The sequence below is a fragment of the Buteo buteo genome, chromosome 2, assembly GCF_964188355.1.
Source record: "Buteo buteo chromosome 2, bButBut1.hap1.1, whole genome shotgun sequence".
In the NCBI taxonomy this organism is placed as follows: Eukaryota; Metazoa; Chordata; class Aves; order Accipitriformes; family Accipitridae; genus Buteo; species Buteo buteo.
This window is the reverse complement of record NC_134172.1, coordinates 55,514,732-55,527,976: the sequence shown is the minus strand read 5'-3', so window position 1 is coordinate 55,527,976 and position 13,245 is coordinate 55,514,732. Positions and strand designations below refer to the sequence as shown.

Sequence of the window (13,245 nt, the reverse complement as noted above, 5' to 3'; positions counted from 1 at the left end):
CTTTCAATCCTGCAATGTCACCACATCAAAAAGGGAATGAGCTGCAGGTTCCAGCCTGCCTCATACAACAGCCTTTTAGAAGCGTAAGATCATCACAAATGGTTTTGCAAAAATTAGAATAGAAGGGGTTCAAGGAAGGGGTCTACACCACACAGTGCAGAGAGGCGTAGACTGCATGAGCTTGTCATGTTACTGGAAGGAAGGCAGCTCCAGCTCCCCAGTGCTCTGCCTGACCTAGTTAGCTCTGAAACCTCTGGACCTTGACTTGTGTCTCTTCACAATGCTCACCTAAGGCAAGTGTGATGCTGTCTAACATGACACTGCTTTGCATAGTATAAAGATACCCTTATTTTGCTTACAGATTCTTTTTCACTAGTGATGATGAAAGGGAGAACCATGTAGAAATTATGTACAAGTCAGTCAGTGACAATGAACATGAAGAATACCTTGGTGGGGTTGTTTCAACAATCATTCTGGAGACCTGGATTTAATTTTAAAAGCACACATTCTGTGTGCCAGGTATTTCATACCACTTTTTGTTGAGCTGCAGAAATGTCTAGAGCAGCTAGAAATACTTATTGTCCCAAGAACAGGATTTCATGGAATTTAACCACCCAGCCTTAACCCTGTAGACATGCAGTAGTTCAGATACAGACTGCTCCAGTTGCAGCTGGAGCAGAACAAGTAGACGCCCATAACATCTTCGTCCCTCAGTTCTGAACTCAGCCTGAAAACCAAGTGTTTTCAGAAAAGAAGAACCATACCCTTAATTCCTGTAATAATGTTTTGCAATAGATCACACAGGAAGTGCTGTTTCCTATTCTCAGATATAGGGTTTAACTATGTGCTTGTTCACAAAGAAGACGACACCGTCAGACAAAACAAGCTTGATAAATCAGTGAGTAGCTAATTTTTTTCCTTTTTTTTACATGTAAATGTGTATATATATATATACAGATTCACTCAGTGAGGAAGTATATGTGCCTAATGACAGTGGTAGTAGAGCTACCGTTCAAGCAGAGACACTATCTTTAAGAACAATTGGGTCTTGTAACTAGCTTACAACTCAGGATAAGGCTAGATGTGAGAGTAGAGAATTGAACTGGACAAATGATGTAGAAAATGACAATCTTTTCTGTACTAGAAACTTATTGGGTCTTGGGTTTAAAGCTGTTCCAGGAGGTCAGTAGCTTGAAAATGTATTCTGCTAATGATATAAACTGATCAGACATGAAATCCTTCACACTTAATCTAACCTCTCCAAATCTAAGCCGCATCTTGCTCTATCAGATGCAGATGTTCTTCATCACTATCCTATCACATGGTTTCTTTGTATTATTCAAGCATTTAATCTGTTAAAGGTGGTGTTTCATTATTATGTTATGAAGGGATATGTTCTTTGGGATTGGTTCCTCTTTTTAATGTGATGTCTCTGAGCCACCACACTAGAAAGCCTGTACTCCATATCTCAACTAGAGATATCAGTTTTATGGCCAGTCATGATCTGGCTTGCAATTTTTGTTAATGAGGTTTTACATGAATAAAATTCATCAGTACTACACTGGGATTGTACTATTCCCACACCCAGGGAGAGGTGAGCTCCTCTGCTTGGATAAATGAGACTTGCCACTTGAGTATTAGCAAAAAAGCTACAATAGCCTAAGAATATATTTTTTGTTGTTGTTGTTGTTGTATATCAAATATGCAGCTATAGCAACATTTACTTTCATGGGATAATTGCACTGTCATTTGCCAGGAAGAGTAGACAGTGCCAGAGCAGTGAGCTTGAACTTCTCTGTTGGAGATCCTTATAGCATGGGCATGACCCTGTGACGTATGTTGGCAATCTCCACTCCAGACTATTATCCTTCTATTTTATACTTAATGCTTTATCTGAAGCAGTTTAAGCAGAGACACTGAAAAAAAACCCCAAACCTGAACAGAGATACTAGCACAGGATTTAGCCTACACAAAAGCAGAGCCCTCTCATACATATAGTCATGATTTGGAGGAAGACATTTAATAGCTGCCTCAAGTTTCTCTTTCTGAGTCCTTACTTTCAGTGCTTATGCTACTCTTTTACTGTACATTTGTTTAGGTAAGAACACCTCCTACTTCTTTTGTCTTGTGACCACACAGACTGACTCTATTTAACTGCAGAAAAGCTCAGAATTTTTACAAGACTGTCTTTCTGGTTTTGGTGGGGAATGGAAACAATTGGATCCTGAGGGTTCACAGAGAATTATAACTGTTTTTTCCAGCCTAGAACATATTTTTCCTTGAAAGTTCTGCAGGTATGAAGAAAAATCATCAGTTAGGAGGCAAGCAATTCTGAAGAGATGTTTCTAATGCTCAGCTGCCATAAACGAGGAAGAGGTTTCCAAAGCGAGGTTTAGTTTTGGAAGAGACTGTCTTTCCCCAGTCATATCCTGGAAAGAAATCCTGTGGTCATTACCACATGAAAAGATGTGTTTGAGGGAAGCTATCAGCTCAGAGTCTTACACACATGATTTAGTTTACACTTCCATCTTTTCCTTCAGCTTTCTTGGTAACTCAAGAAAAGTATGTACTTTTATACTTCCTCCTCAAGATGTCTTTCATGTCTGCGCACAGTTTTCTCCATAGTTTTGCCTGTCCACAGACTCCTTCTGGAAAGTCAAAGGTGAAGTTAAAGAGATAGAGCTGTTAGCAGGAAACATCAGGCACCTCTCTTGCAACTCCTGCTATCAGGATATGGTGTATTATTTTTCTTCATTGAAGTTTCAGTTATATTCTGTGCTACATTATACTTCTCTCTCCTCATAAAGTGCCCTAGAGGCTGCTGACATAGTTTTAAGCTGACTACAAGTCATTAAGCTATTTCTTTTTCTGTATGACAAATGTTGCCATTTGTGAAAAGGAGGAGAGTGAGGGCAGGGGGAGTAGCACTGTATTACCCATCATTACACTTCAAAAGAGAAACCTTGTCTTAGACCAAAAAAAGGGAAAGGGAACTTTGGGGGTCATTCGGTTTTGAGATAAGTGGCTCTATTAATGCACAGATGCTCTTCTAACTTGTAGTTATCAAATGTTCCAATTTCCATGAGGAAACTGTCCAAATCCCCTTTACAGCACAGCAGACTCATTGAGCTGTGATAATTGCCATCCCTGAGTAAGTCAGTGTAGCAACTCAGGAATTTGCTTGAGTGACTCTAACATGTAAATGTCTGATAGTCCTACCAACACCTAGACACTTCTATAGATAAAGGTGACACACTACAGATAACAGCTAATACTCCAGAGCTAGCAAGGCTTCTCTCAAAGCAACTGAAATACAAAAATCTGAAAAGACATGATTCAGAGCTACATCTTCATTACAAGAATCTCTGATGTTGCCGTAAGTGCAGCTTTGTTAAAACTTAAAAGAAATGAAATTACATTTATTTTGGTTCACAACATTACAATTATTAAGAAAATAAAATTTTCTCCATTCCAACCTATAGCCCCATCTTCTCTGCAAGACCTCTTGTCCAGGGTGCAGGTATTTGGCCCAGGTCTTGGTCATACTTCACTGTACTCAACTTCTTGGAGACTCAGAACATAACCAGTCCTCTAAGGGGAAACGAGAGTAGCCTCTTAATGGACTGCTCATATATTTAGATGTTTTTGCATGATAAGCACACCAGATAAATTAGAAGGGAAGGAGGGCACCAAAGAGAAAGTTCTCCTCTTATATTTCTACCTTAGGTTTGACTCGGTTGCCCGCTGTTTGCAGAAATCATCTAGAATTTCTGTTAGCAACTGTGCTGGTTTTGGCTGGGATAGAGTTAATTTTCTTCATAGTAGATACTATTGGGCTATGTTTTGGATTTGTGCTGAAAACAGTGTTGATAACACAGGGATGCGTTAGTTAACTGCTGAGCAGTGCTTACACAGTGTCAAGGCGTTTTCTGCTTCTCACCCCACCCCACCAGTGAGCAGGCTGGGGGAGCACAAGGAGTTGGGAGGGGACACAGCTGGGACAGCTGACCCCAACTGACCCAAGGGGTATCCCAGACCATATGACACCATGCTCAGCATATAAAGCTGGGGGAAGAAGGAGGAAGGGGGGATGTTCGAAGCACTGGTGTTTGTCTTCCCAAGCAACTGTTTATGTGTGATGGAGCCCTGCTTTCCTGGAGATGGCTGAACACCTGCCTGCCAATGGGAAGTAGTGAATGAATTCCTTGTTTTGCTTTTCTTGCGTGCGCAGCTTTTGCTTTACCTCTTATCTCAGCCCATGAGTTTTCTCACTTTTACCTTTCTGATTCTTTTCCTCATCCCACTGTGAGGGAGGTGAGTGAGTGGCTGCATGGAGCTTAGTTGCTGGCTGAGGTTAAACCACGACAGCAACCAAAACCATCCTGTGCATGCAGAAGCCATGGGTGTGTGGGCAGGAGAGTGGGCATGATGGCCGCATGCAGTCCATAAAGTAAACGAGAAAGCCCTGCAAACTAAAATCATTAAGACTTCCTGAATATTCATTTGTAATTTTGGGAAGGAAAATAAGAGAGAAATAAGCCAAATAATCACAAGTTCCGAAATCAGAATCTCTCAAAAAAGCCCATTTATACTTACAGCACAAGAGCAGAGATAAACCTGGAGATTTCTTTGCTACCACATACATTTCTTAAGGTTCAGGCCTAGATAATTTCTGAGCCAAAACCAGACTTCTTGTCAAGGGTTACAGCTTCTGCAGATGTTCATTTCTGCATGAAAATTGGAAAAATGGTTAACAATAAATGAAAAAAAAAAAAATCAAACGCAAACAGTAGTTTCGTTTCCAATAGAATTTGTTAGCCAGATCAGTTTTCTAGAGTTCTTTGTGATTAACTTTGCTTGTGTGCAAAGGATAAGGAATTTTTTAGAAAGCATTTCAGAAAATATCTGTAATATTTTGTGCTTGTTATGAAGAGAATCTGACTTCTGTGCGAATGCTTAAAGATTTCCCATCAGGTCATAGACAGTAAACAAAATAACCACAGTACATGCTGTCTTTCTAGGCAGCATCAGTGTGAACTGTATGGGGCAGGAGCTCAATTTTGGTAGTGGGAAGGTGTACTGGGTCTGGCTAGGATGGATTTAATTTTCTTAACAGCAGCCTTTATGGTGCTGTCTTTTAGATTTGTGACCACAGCTGGAACAGGTGACCAAAACTGACCAAACGGATATTCTGTGCCACATAACGTCATGCTCAACAATATAACTGGCCGGGGGGAAGTTTTTCCAAAGTAGGCGTTGCTCAGAGACTGGGTCTGCGTGGTGGGAGGTGGCAAGCATTTGTCCTTGTATCATCTCTTGTGTTTTTTTTCTGTCTCCTTCGCTTATTCAACTGTCTTTATCTCAACCCACAAGTTTTTCTTAGTTTTGCCCTTCTGATTCTCTCCCCTATCTCACTGTGGGGGGACTGAGTGAGTGACTAGATGGGGGCTTACCTGCCGGCTGGGTTCAACCCATCACAGCAGACAAGACTTGGGCAGCAAAGCAGACAAATCTGTAGGGAATCAGTTACCTTTAGTTCTGTTACTCCCACAATTATCGTCTGTTTTTAAGTCCCAAAATAAGTTCCAAACTACATTAAAAAAAATTATTACTTTGTATACAAATACAAAGATTCAAGACTAAGTGTACCAGGGGAGGTTTAGATTGGATATTAGGAAAATTTCTTCACTGAAAGGGTTGTCAAGCATTGGAACAGGCTGCCCAGGGAAGGGGTTGAGTCACTGTCGTGGTTTAACCCCAGCCAGCAACTAAGCACCACGAAGCTGCTCACTCACTCCCCCCCATCCAGTGGGATGGGGGAGAAAATCGGGAAAAGAAGTAAAACTTGTGGGTTGAGTTAAGAACGGTTTAATAGAACAGAAAAGAAGAAACTAATAATGATAACACTAATAAAATGACAACAGTAGTAATAAAAGGATTGAAATGTACAAATGATGCGCAGGGCAACTGCTCACCACCCGCCGACTGACACCCAGCCAGTCCCCGAGCCGCGATTCCCTGCCCCCCCCTTCCCAGTTCCTAAACTAGATGGGACGTCACATGGTATGGAATACACTGTTGGCCAGTTTGGGTCAGGTGCCCTGGCTGGGCATGAGAAGCTGAAAAATCCTTGACTATAGTCTAAACGCTACTGAGCAACAACTGAAAACATCAGTGTTACCAACATTCTTCACATACTGAACTCAAAACATAGCACTGTACCAGCTACTAGGAAGACAGTTAACTCTATCCCAGCTGAAACCAGGACAGTCACCATCCCTGGAGGTATTTAAAAGATGTGTAGATGTGGTGCCTAGGGACATGTTTTAGTGGTGGACTTGGCAGTGTCCAGTTGACAGATCAACTTGATGATCTTAAAGGTCTTTTCCAGCCTGAATGATTCTATGATTCTACAGTTCTATGATTATATATATATGTATACTTATGCATATACACACACAAATTGTTCTAACAATGTGTAATCAATAAGATTTGTTCAAGAAGATTATTTCTATTATATATATATCCACTGACGTAAAGACACAGATTAAAACTAGGTCTTCTGGATGCTCTATGGTCTGTAGTTAAGTATCAGGAAATAATCCTTTCCTCAAACATCTGAGTAGGCTGACAGGAGCTTAAGACACTTCAGAAATTTCACATACTACAGTTCAGAATGACCCACCATGTAATAAAATTGAGTTTCTACTAAGAAGCAGATGGGCAGCGTGACCCTGTGTCACTCCAGCCACAGGCTGAGTTTCTTCAGTTACATTTAGTCTAGCAGAACTCAAGTGCAGAGAGAATGAAGTGGTGGTTTTGAGAATGTGGTCTCTGCAACAGACGTCTGCAATCACACAGCATAGACCTTGCCACTGAAAAAAGTGCATGGCGGGGCTGTAAGCAGGAAGGGAGCAAACGTTGCTGCACTACATGAGTGGTCAGGGAGCCCAGAGCAAGTTGGGGCAGACGCACTACCTGAAGCCTTCTGTGTCAGAAGCAGTCTGTTGCCTTTGTCAAGAGAACAGGCATCAAATGGCCAGGAAAATGCAGATTTCAAAACCATCAACCTGCTACGAACAGCCACCGATCTGCCATGAAGTGCCTGACAAAACCAGTCCTAACGACACAGGAAGAAAGAGCAGCCCTTTCAGCAGACAGCAAATAGCTCTGTTTGAGTGCCTACCAAGCGCATTGATTTCACTTCCCCACTAAGTGAGCAGGAAGCACCTTTGGTCCCTCTGACACCCGTCTTCACAAAATCCTCTTCCCAGCTTGTCATGGGGGATGCAGGAATTCTTCCATTTTCTCGGGGGGTCTGTGAGAAGACAGTTCTCCTCAACTTTCCAGAGACCAAATTACACAAAGCTATGCTTCTGCATCTGGCTTGCAGTCCTACCAGGGACTTGGAACAGGGGGAGGCAACAGGAAGGGCTGACATCAAAGTCGCAAGCCTTTACCGGCTCCCACTACAACAGAACTTGCCTGAGGGCTTTCACAGCTCTGCTGCACACTTACCTCCCAGGCCACAACTCCTTCTTGCAAGGGAAGCCCACTCCCTCCAACAGTCCCCAAACCAAAACTGGAGGGACAGAGAGTTTGGGCAACCCCTGCACTCCCTCAGGTACTGTGTCACCTCACTGGAAACACTGACTAGCAAAGGATGAAGGACGATATCAAACAACCACTACACATGAAGAACTGTTAGTGCACACACAGAGGGATGGCTGTATCTGCCTTTTGCCTCTGCACCCCCTCCAAGACACTTTAGCCCATCTCAGCTTTGGAGCTCCTGAATCACAGCTGCTAAACAGCTACTAGAACAAGGAATCAAAACTTCCTTCATCCCTGAGCACTGGGGAGGTCTTCCAATTGACAGGAAGGTGCCACAACAGATACAGCTGTTACAGGCTATGCTGATAGCAACCGTCATCTTTGATGCCGTTTGCCAAGGTGTTTGCCTACCTGTTCTTTCCACAGGACTGCACGCCGTCTTCATTCCAGACCGACCTAAGACCAGCACGCTTCCATGACCTACGCCTGACCCAGACCCTGTAAAGGACACAGCGTTTGCCATTTTAACCCGGACCAGCGCTGCCGACTTGCTGCTCTGCAACACCCAGGACAGCAGGTCCACCAGGTGGGTATGTTTAGTACTGCGCAAAGGTCATTTCTACACCTCCAGTGACCTGATTCCCACAGGCATTAAGGGTCCCAGGAAGTCACAAACAACCTGAACAAGCGGCAGTCCGTTCTGTTTCACCCATGTCACAGGGCCTTTGCAGGCACCGGTTTACACCTTGCCAGTGCCTGGTCCTCCTTGGGTGAGGGCTGGAAGACGGGCTGGCATGACAAGAAGGTGGCCAGGTCCCAAGGAGGAGCACGGCTATGCTCTGCATGCCAGCTGCTGTGCTTTCCTGTTGCTGCCATGCTGGCTCACTCCGCTCCTTTGGAAAGCCACTGCTGAGCACAACAGCCCCCAGCTACCCACAGATTAAATTCATCATTCCTCTGCTTCTGGCTGGGTCAGGCAGCTGACAGGCTCTACTGAGGAGGAAAAATGCACCAGACAGCGCACACCTAGGAAATGACACGCAGCAGCACACTTCCAACATGCAGCAGCGTGACTTCATAGGTATTACAGATGGGTTTCCTGGGAGCTCTGCAATTTCATTCTCTTCCACATCTTGATGTAGTAATGCTTACGTGCTTAACAGCAAAAACCATTCCAGATGAGGAGGACATCAGGGTGTTTCATTCCCCTCACCGCCAAGCTTGGAGTTTCCCCTAGTTTAACATCCTTTTCTTCCTTTCCAGACCAACACACCATGGAAAACCATACCACAGACTTAGGCGACTTGCCACTGACAACAGAATTTGACTACAGCGATTCAGCTCCATGCATGGGAACTGAGGAAAAGCACTTTGCAGCAAAACTTTTGCCACCGCTTTATTCTTTGGTGGTGATATTTGGCCTCACAGGCAACATGCTCGTTGTCCTCATCCTGGTAAAATACAAGAGATTGAAGAGTATGACTGACATCTACCTGCTCAATTTGGCAATATCTGATTTGCTGTTTGTATTTTCTCTCCCTTTTTGGGCTTATTATGCTGTTCATGACTGGATTTTTGGGGAGGCGCTGTGTAGAATTCTCTCAGGTGTCTACCTCCTTGGCTTCTACAGCGGCGTCTTTTTCATAATCCTGTTGACTCTGGACAGGTACCTGGCCATAGTGCATGCAGTGTTTGCTTTAAAAGCTAGGACAGTTACCTACGGCATCCTCACCAGCGCTGTCACTTGGGCTGTTGCTATTTTTGCTTCTGTTCCTGGGATAATATTTCACAAAACTCAAAAGGAAAATTCACGTTATACTTGCAGTGCTCACTATCCAAGCGATGCCACAATAAATTGGAAGTACTCCTATACTTTAAAGATGAACATCCTGGGACTTATTGTTCCAATGCTCATTATGATTTTCAGTTACTCACAAATTCTAAGAACATTATTGCGATGTAGGAATGAGAAAAAACAGAAGGCAGTCAGACTTATTTTTGTGATCATGATTTTTTACTTCATCTTCTGGACACCATTCCATATTTCTTCTTTTTTGTATACATTTCAAAGTTCGCTTTTCGTCCCAAATTGTGAAATCAAAGGTCAACTGGAGAAAGCAATCCAAGTGACAGAAACAATATCAATGATCCACTGTTGTATCAATCCTGTGATCTATGCATTTGTTGGAGAAAAATTTAGGAAGTATCTTCGTAGCTTTTTCCAAAAGCATGTTGCAGCCCACCTCTGCAAAAAATGTCCAACTCTTTATCGTGAAAAATTAGAAAGAGTTAGTTCCACATGCACACCATCCACTGCAGAGCATGACATCTCTACTGGACTGTAAAAATACATCAAAACATTAGTAAATGTTGCATCACTCGCTTTCCTTTAAGGACTGCCTGATGTTATTTAAGATCTTTATGTCAACCACTACCGAAAGCTGTATGACCTTCAGTTCTTGTGGTTAACTGTTCCCTGGTGTTACAGCATTTTCCATTCTTTAACAGAACCAGTCAGTCTTCTAGGAAACATTAACATCATAGCTGGATCACACCAAGATTTGAATGGGGCCCAGAATAGTATGATTCTGTTTCTTTACCCAAATTCTATCGAATGAAGAAATGCTTGTGAGATTTACGTGGGGGGGAATACAATATTAAAGAGACTAAGGAGTAATATGTCATCTCACAAGACCCTTTTACTGTTATGTGAACATTGTAAGATAAACACTGGGAGGAAGCTTTGAGGATTGATGTACTTGTTTAGTATTCAATATTAATGGAGCACCTTTTGGAAGTGACTGTATTCTTTCTGCAACATGGTCAGGCATTTGATAGGGGGAGGCTTTTAGTTTTCTTCACACACACACCCCCCCTTTCTTTCCCCTACATGAATAAAAGATGTTTCCATAAAAAGGAATTTGAGAATGAATATGAGATATATCAAGATAAAATCTGTCCTCTGATGGGAGAGTTGACTGATCTTTATCTTACTGGGGCCATTTAACCCAAGGATTTATCTGTTAGCTAATAGTGTAGTCATTTTTAAACATTATCCTTTTGACTATAGACTAAGTTATAGTATTTTGATTTTAGTTCTTTAATTTTCTGCCTGTCATAAATTCAGTTTCTGAATTTTCTGTTCTGTTGCTAACATATTCCAAAGTGAGCTTTTAATCAGCAATATTGTGATTTTTGTGGGTGCAATTTTGCAAGTAACTGCGCACAACAAGTCTACTGACTGCACAGCAAGAAAATGAGGCACCCTCAAAAAACATGAGCTTGTTTCTGGCAAATCATATCCCTCCAAGGAAAACATCACTTAACCAATAAAACACATCAGCAAACATCTGCAAGGCCAGAATGAAAATTACCTTGGTATTTGCTATGCAAGATTCTGCATGAAAAAATATCAGGACCCTCTGAAGGATTTTGGAGACCGCGACCGCAGTACTGAGTGGAGGCCTCGCTAGCTCTGGACAGGTAAATCGTATGTGTAGAGGAAGACTTTACATGGCAGATGCAGTAAGTGTGTCAGGCTAGGCTCCTGCATGACATGCTCCTACATGCTCTTCACGTACACAGTCTGATGTTTGGGATACACTTCTAGGCAGACAGTAGCCTTGGAACTGCAAAAGCAGCCAATTGCAGAGGAGACATACCTGCTCTGCCTTCCGAGGAGAAGAGTGCCCATAGCCAACTGGTGCCTCAATTAGAAGTGAATGCTAATTAAAGACTTGAGACCATTAGTCTACTGGTGTCTTATGGCCATATACTTATGCCATTATTAGGAGTTTCCCTGTAAAAGGAAGTGGTATTCTAGGGACATGATGTTAGCAAAGAGGAGGAGGGAGGAGCATAGTGGAGAACTTCTTGCTTTAAACTGTAAGGAAGTGCAGGTGAGCACTCCTTATGCAAGTGAACTTTTTTTCTGATTTACTTCAAAGGGCACCGCTCATGCATGTAAGGCCTTGCTCATGGAAATCTGGAGGGGCAGGTTCAACTAACCTCCAGGCAACGTAAGGACACAAGAGGGGATTCTGCACTACTTAACATTAGGCACATGATTCAGATGCCTAAATTAACAGCAAATCTCTTCAAGGTCCTTCAGTGGTCAGTAGAGAATAAGATATGCCTGAGTCAGAAGCAGACAGATGATTTAAATGGCCTCTGGGGAAGATTACCTGTCCAACTGTAGAAGGAACCTGGAAATGCCAGCCTCTTAATTTAGGTATCAGATGCCTTAATCTAGGTGGTGCAAATACTCTTCCCCCTCTAGCCTTGTAACATCAAGGCACTGCTTCCATTAGTTGTTAGCTTTTATCCTATCAGCTATTATAATCTGGCCATTACCTTGTGAGGTTAATAGCCACAGATAGACTAAAGAAAAGACCAAAAACTACCCTCACAGTAAACCTTCTTGCTTGGAAATAGTATTTTTCCTTTCTTTTGTACTTTTTTACTGCACTGAAGTGAAAGCACCTTTTTAGTATTAAAGCATAAATTAGTTCAGTGTGATACAAAACCTGCTGCAACTGCAATATTTCTACCACTGTGTTTTATTTTAAATTCTTGTTTTGTTGGAATTACGCTTCTTCCTGTTTTCATGTTTTCAATGCAGTGAAATTAATAAAATCTGTGTCTGAAAAACAATGTATACCCTGTAGCCCATGTTCTCCTCTGTAACTAAAAGGGCATCAGCTCTGTTCTCAGAATGGACATGGCAAAAAGATGCAACCATGGACTTAAACACTTGCAATACCACACTCCAGCAAAAGAAACCAAAATGACCAAGCAGAGAACTGTCTGCCCAGTCCAGAAGCTACTGTAGCTGGCACAGCCTTTATCCACCCATAAGCTTGAGAAGAGTGCATTATAATACCTTTGGGAAAAGTCTGTGGCCACAGATTTTACATGGGTGAAATTTGGAGAAACAGGGTTGTATATGTTACAAGTAGGGGAAGAGGAGAAATAAAGGAGGGCAATAAAAGATGGCACTCTATTAATATTTGGATAAAAACAGGATTCTCCATAGACTTTCTGCAGATAATTTCAGATCTCCTTGCACTGTACAGAGTGACCCCAGCCAAGTGGTGTGCCTGATCTCCCAAGTTTTATGTGTAGGGAACTTTAAGCATTCCAAGTTCAATATGGAAATATGATTCCGCTTCACGATGTCATCCTCCCTGTTCCACTGTCCCAATTAATTTTTTCAGCCTACAATCCACACCTCCTCCTCTCCCCTGCACGCTCTTTTCATCTATCCGCCATGGGATAAGCTAAATTCTATACCCACTGCCTTTGTTTTCTGATTTTCATTTTCTACTTTGTGCTGGCAGGAACACAAACAAACTAAACCTAAAGATTAGCTTATTGTTATGTTATGTGCCCAGGTGGGATAATCCTTGGTCCTTCATGGCAGCTTTGCACCGAGACAAGCAAGGCTCTAGTTTTGTGGCAGATTTTGAATCTTAGATGTGGCTGCAGCATGGTGTAGCTCCAAATTAGGCTAGCAGGACTTCAGGCAGTCTGGTCACAGTGGGATGGAGCTACCCATGGGAACGGTTTAACAAGATCCCCAGTCCCTATGAAAAAGAATGCAAGTCACCTTGGCAGAGAAGCAGGGGAAATTTTACATACGGGAGAAAAACATTCCATAAGTCAAGGTCTGCAGGGAAAAGCACTGAGATG

At 42.5% G+C, this 13,245-nt stretch overlaps 1 protein-coding gene across 2 annotated transcripts; it reads left to right on the top strand.

Moving 5' to 3' along the window:
- Positions 1–819: 819 nt before the first annotated feature.
- On the top strand, positions 820–12,211 carry LOC142043719 (C-C chemokine receptor type 2-like). 2 transcript variants are annotated; one of them, XM_075055193.1, is made up of 3 exons: positions 820–898; positions 7,981–8,140; positions 8,818–12,211. In XM_075055193.1, exon 3 carries the CDS (start codon positions 8,829–8,831, stop codon positions 9,897–9,899), a length of 1,071 nt encoding a protein of 356 aa, XP_074911294.1. In that variant the 5' UTR covers positions 820–898; positions 7,981–8,140; positions 8,818–8,828; the 3' UTR covers positions 9,900–12,211. The 2 variants fall into 2 exon arrangements, with proteins under 2 accessions (XP_074911294.1, XP_074911305.1); XM_075055204.1 differs by lacking the exon at positions 820–898 and having other exon boundaries at positions 7,189–8,140.
- The last annotated feature ends 1,034 nt before the right edge of the window (positions 12,212–13,245 follow it).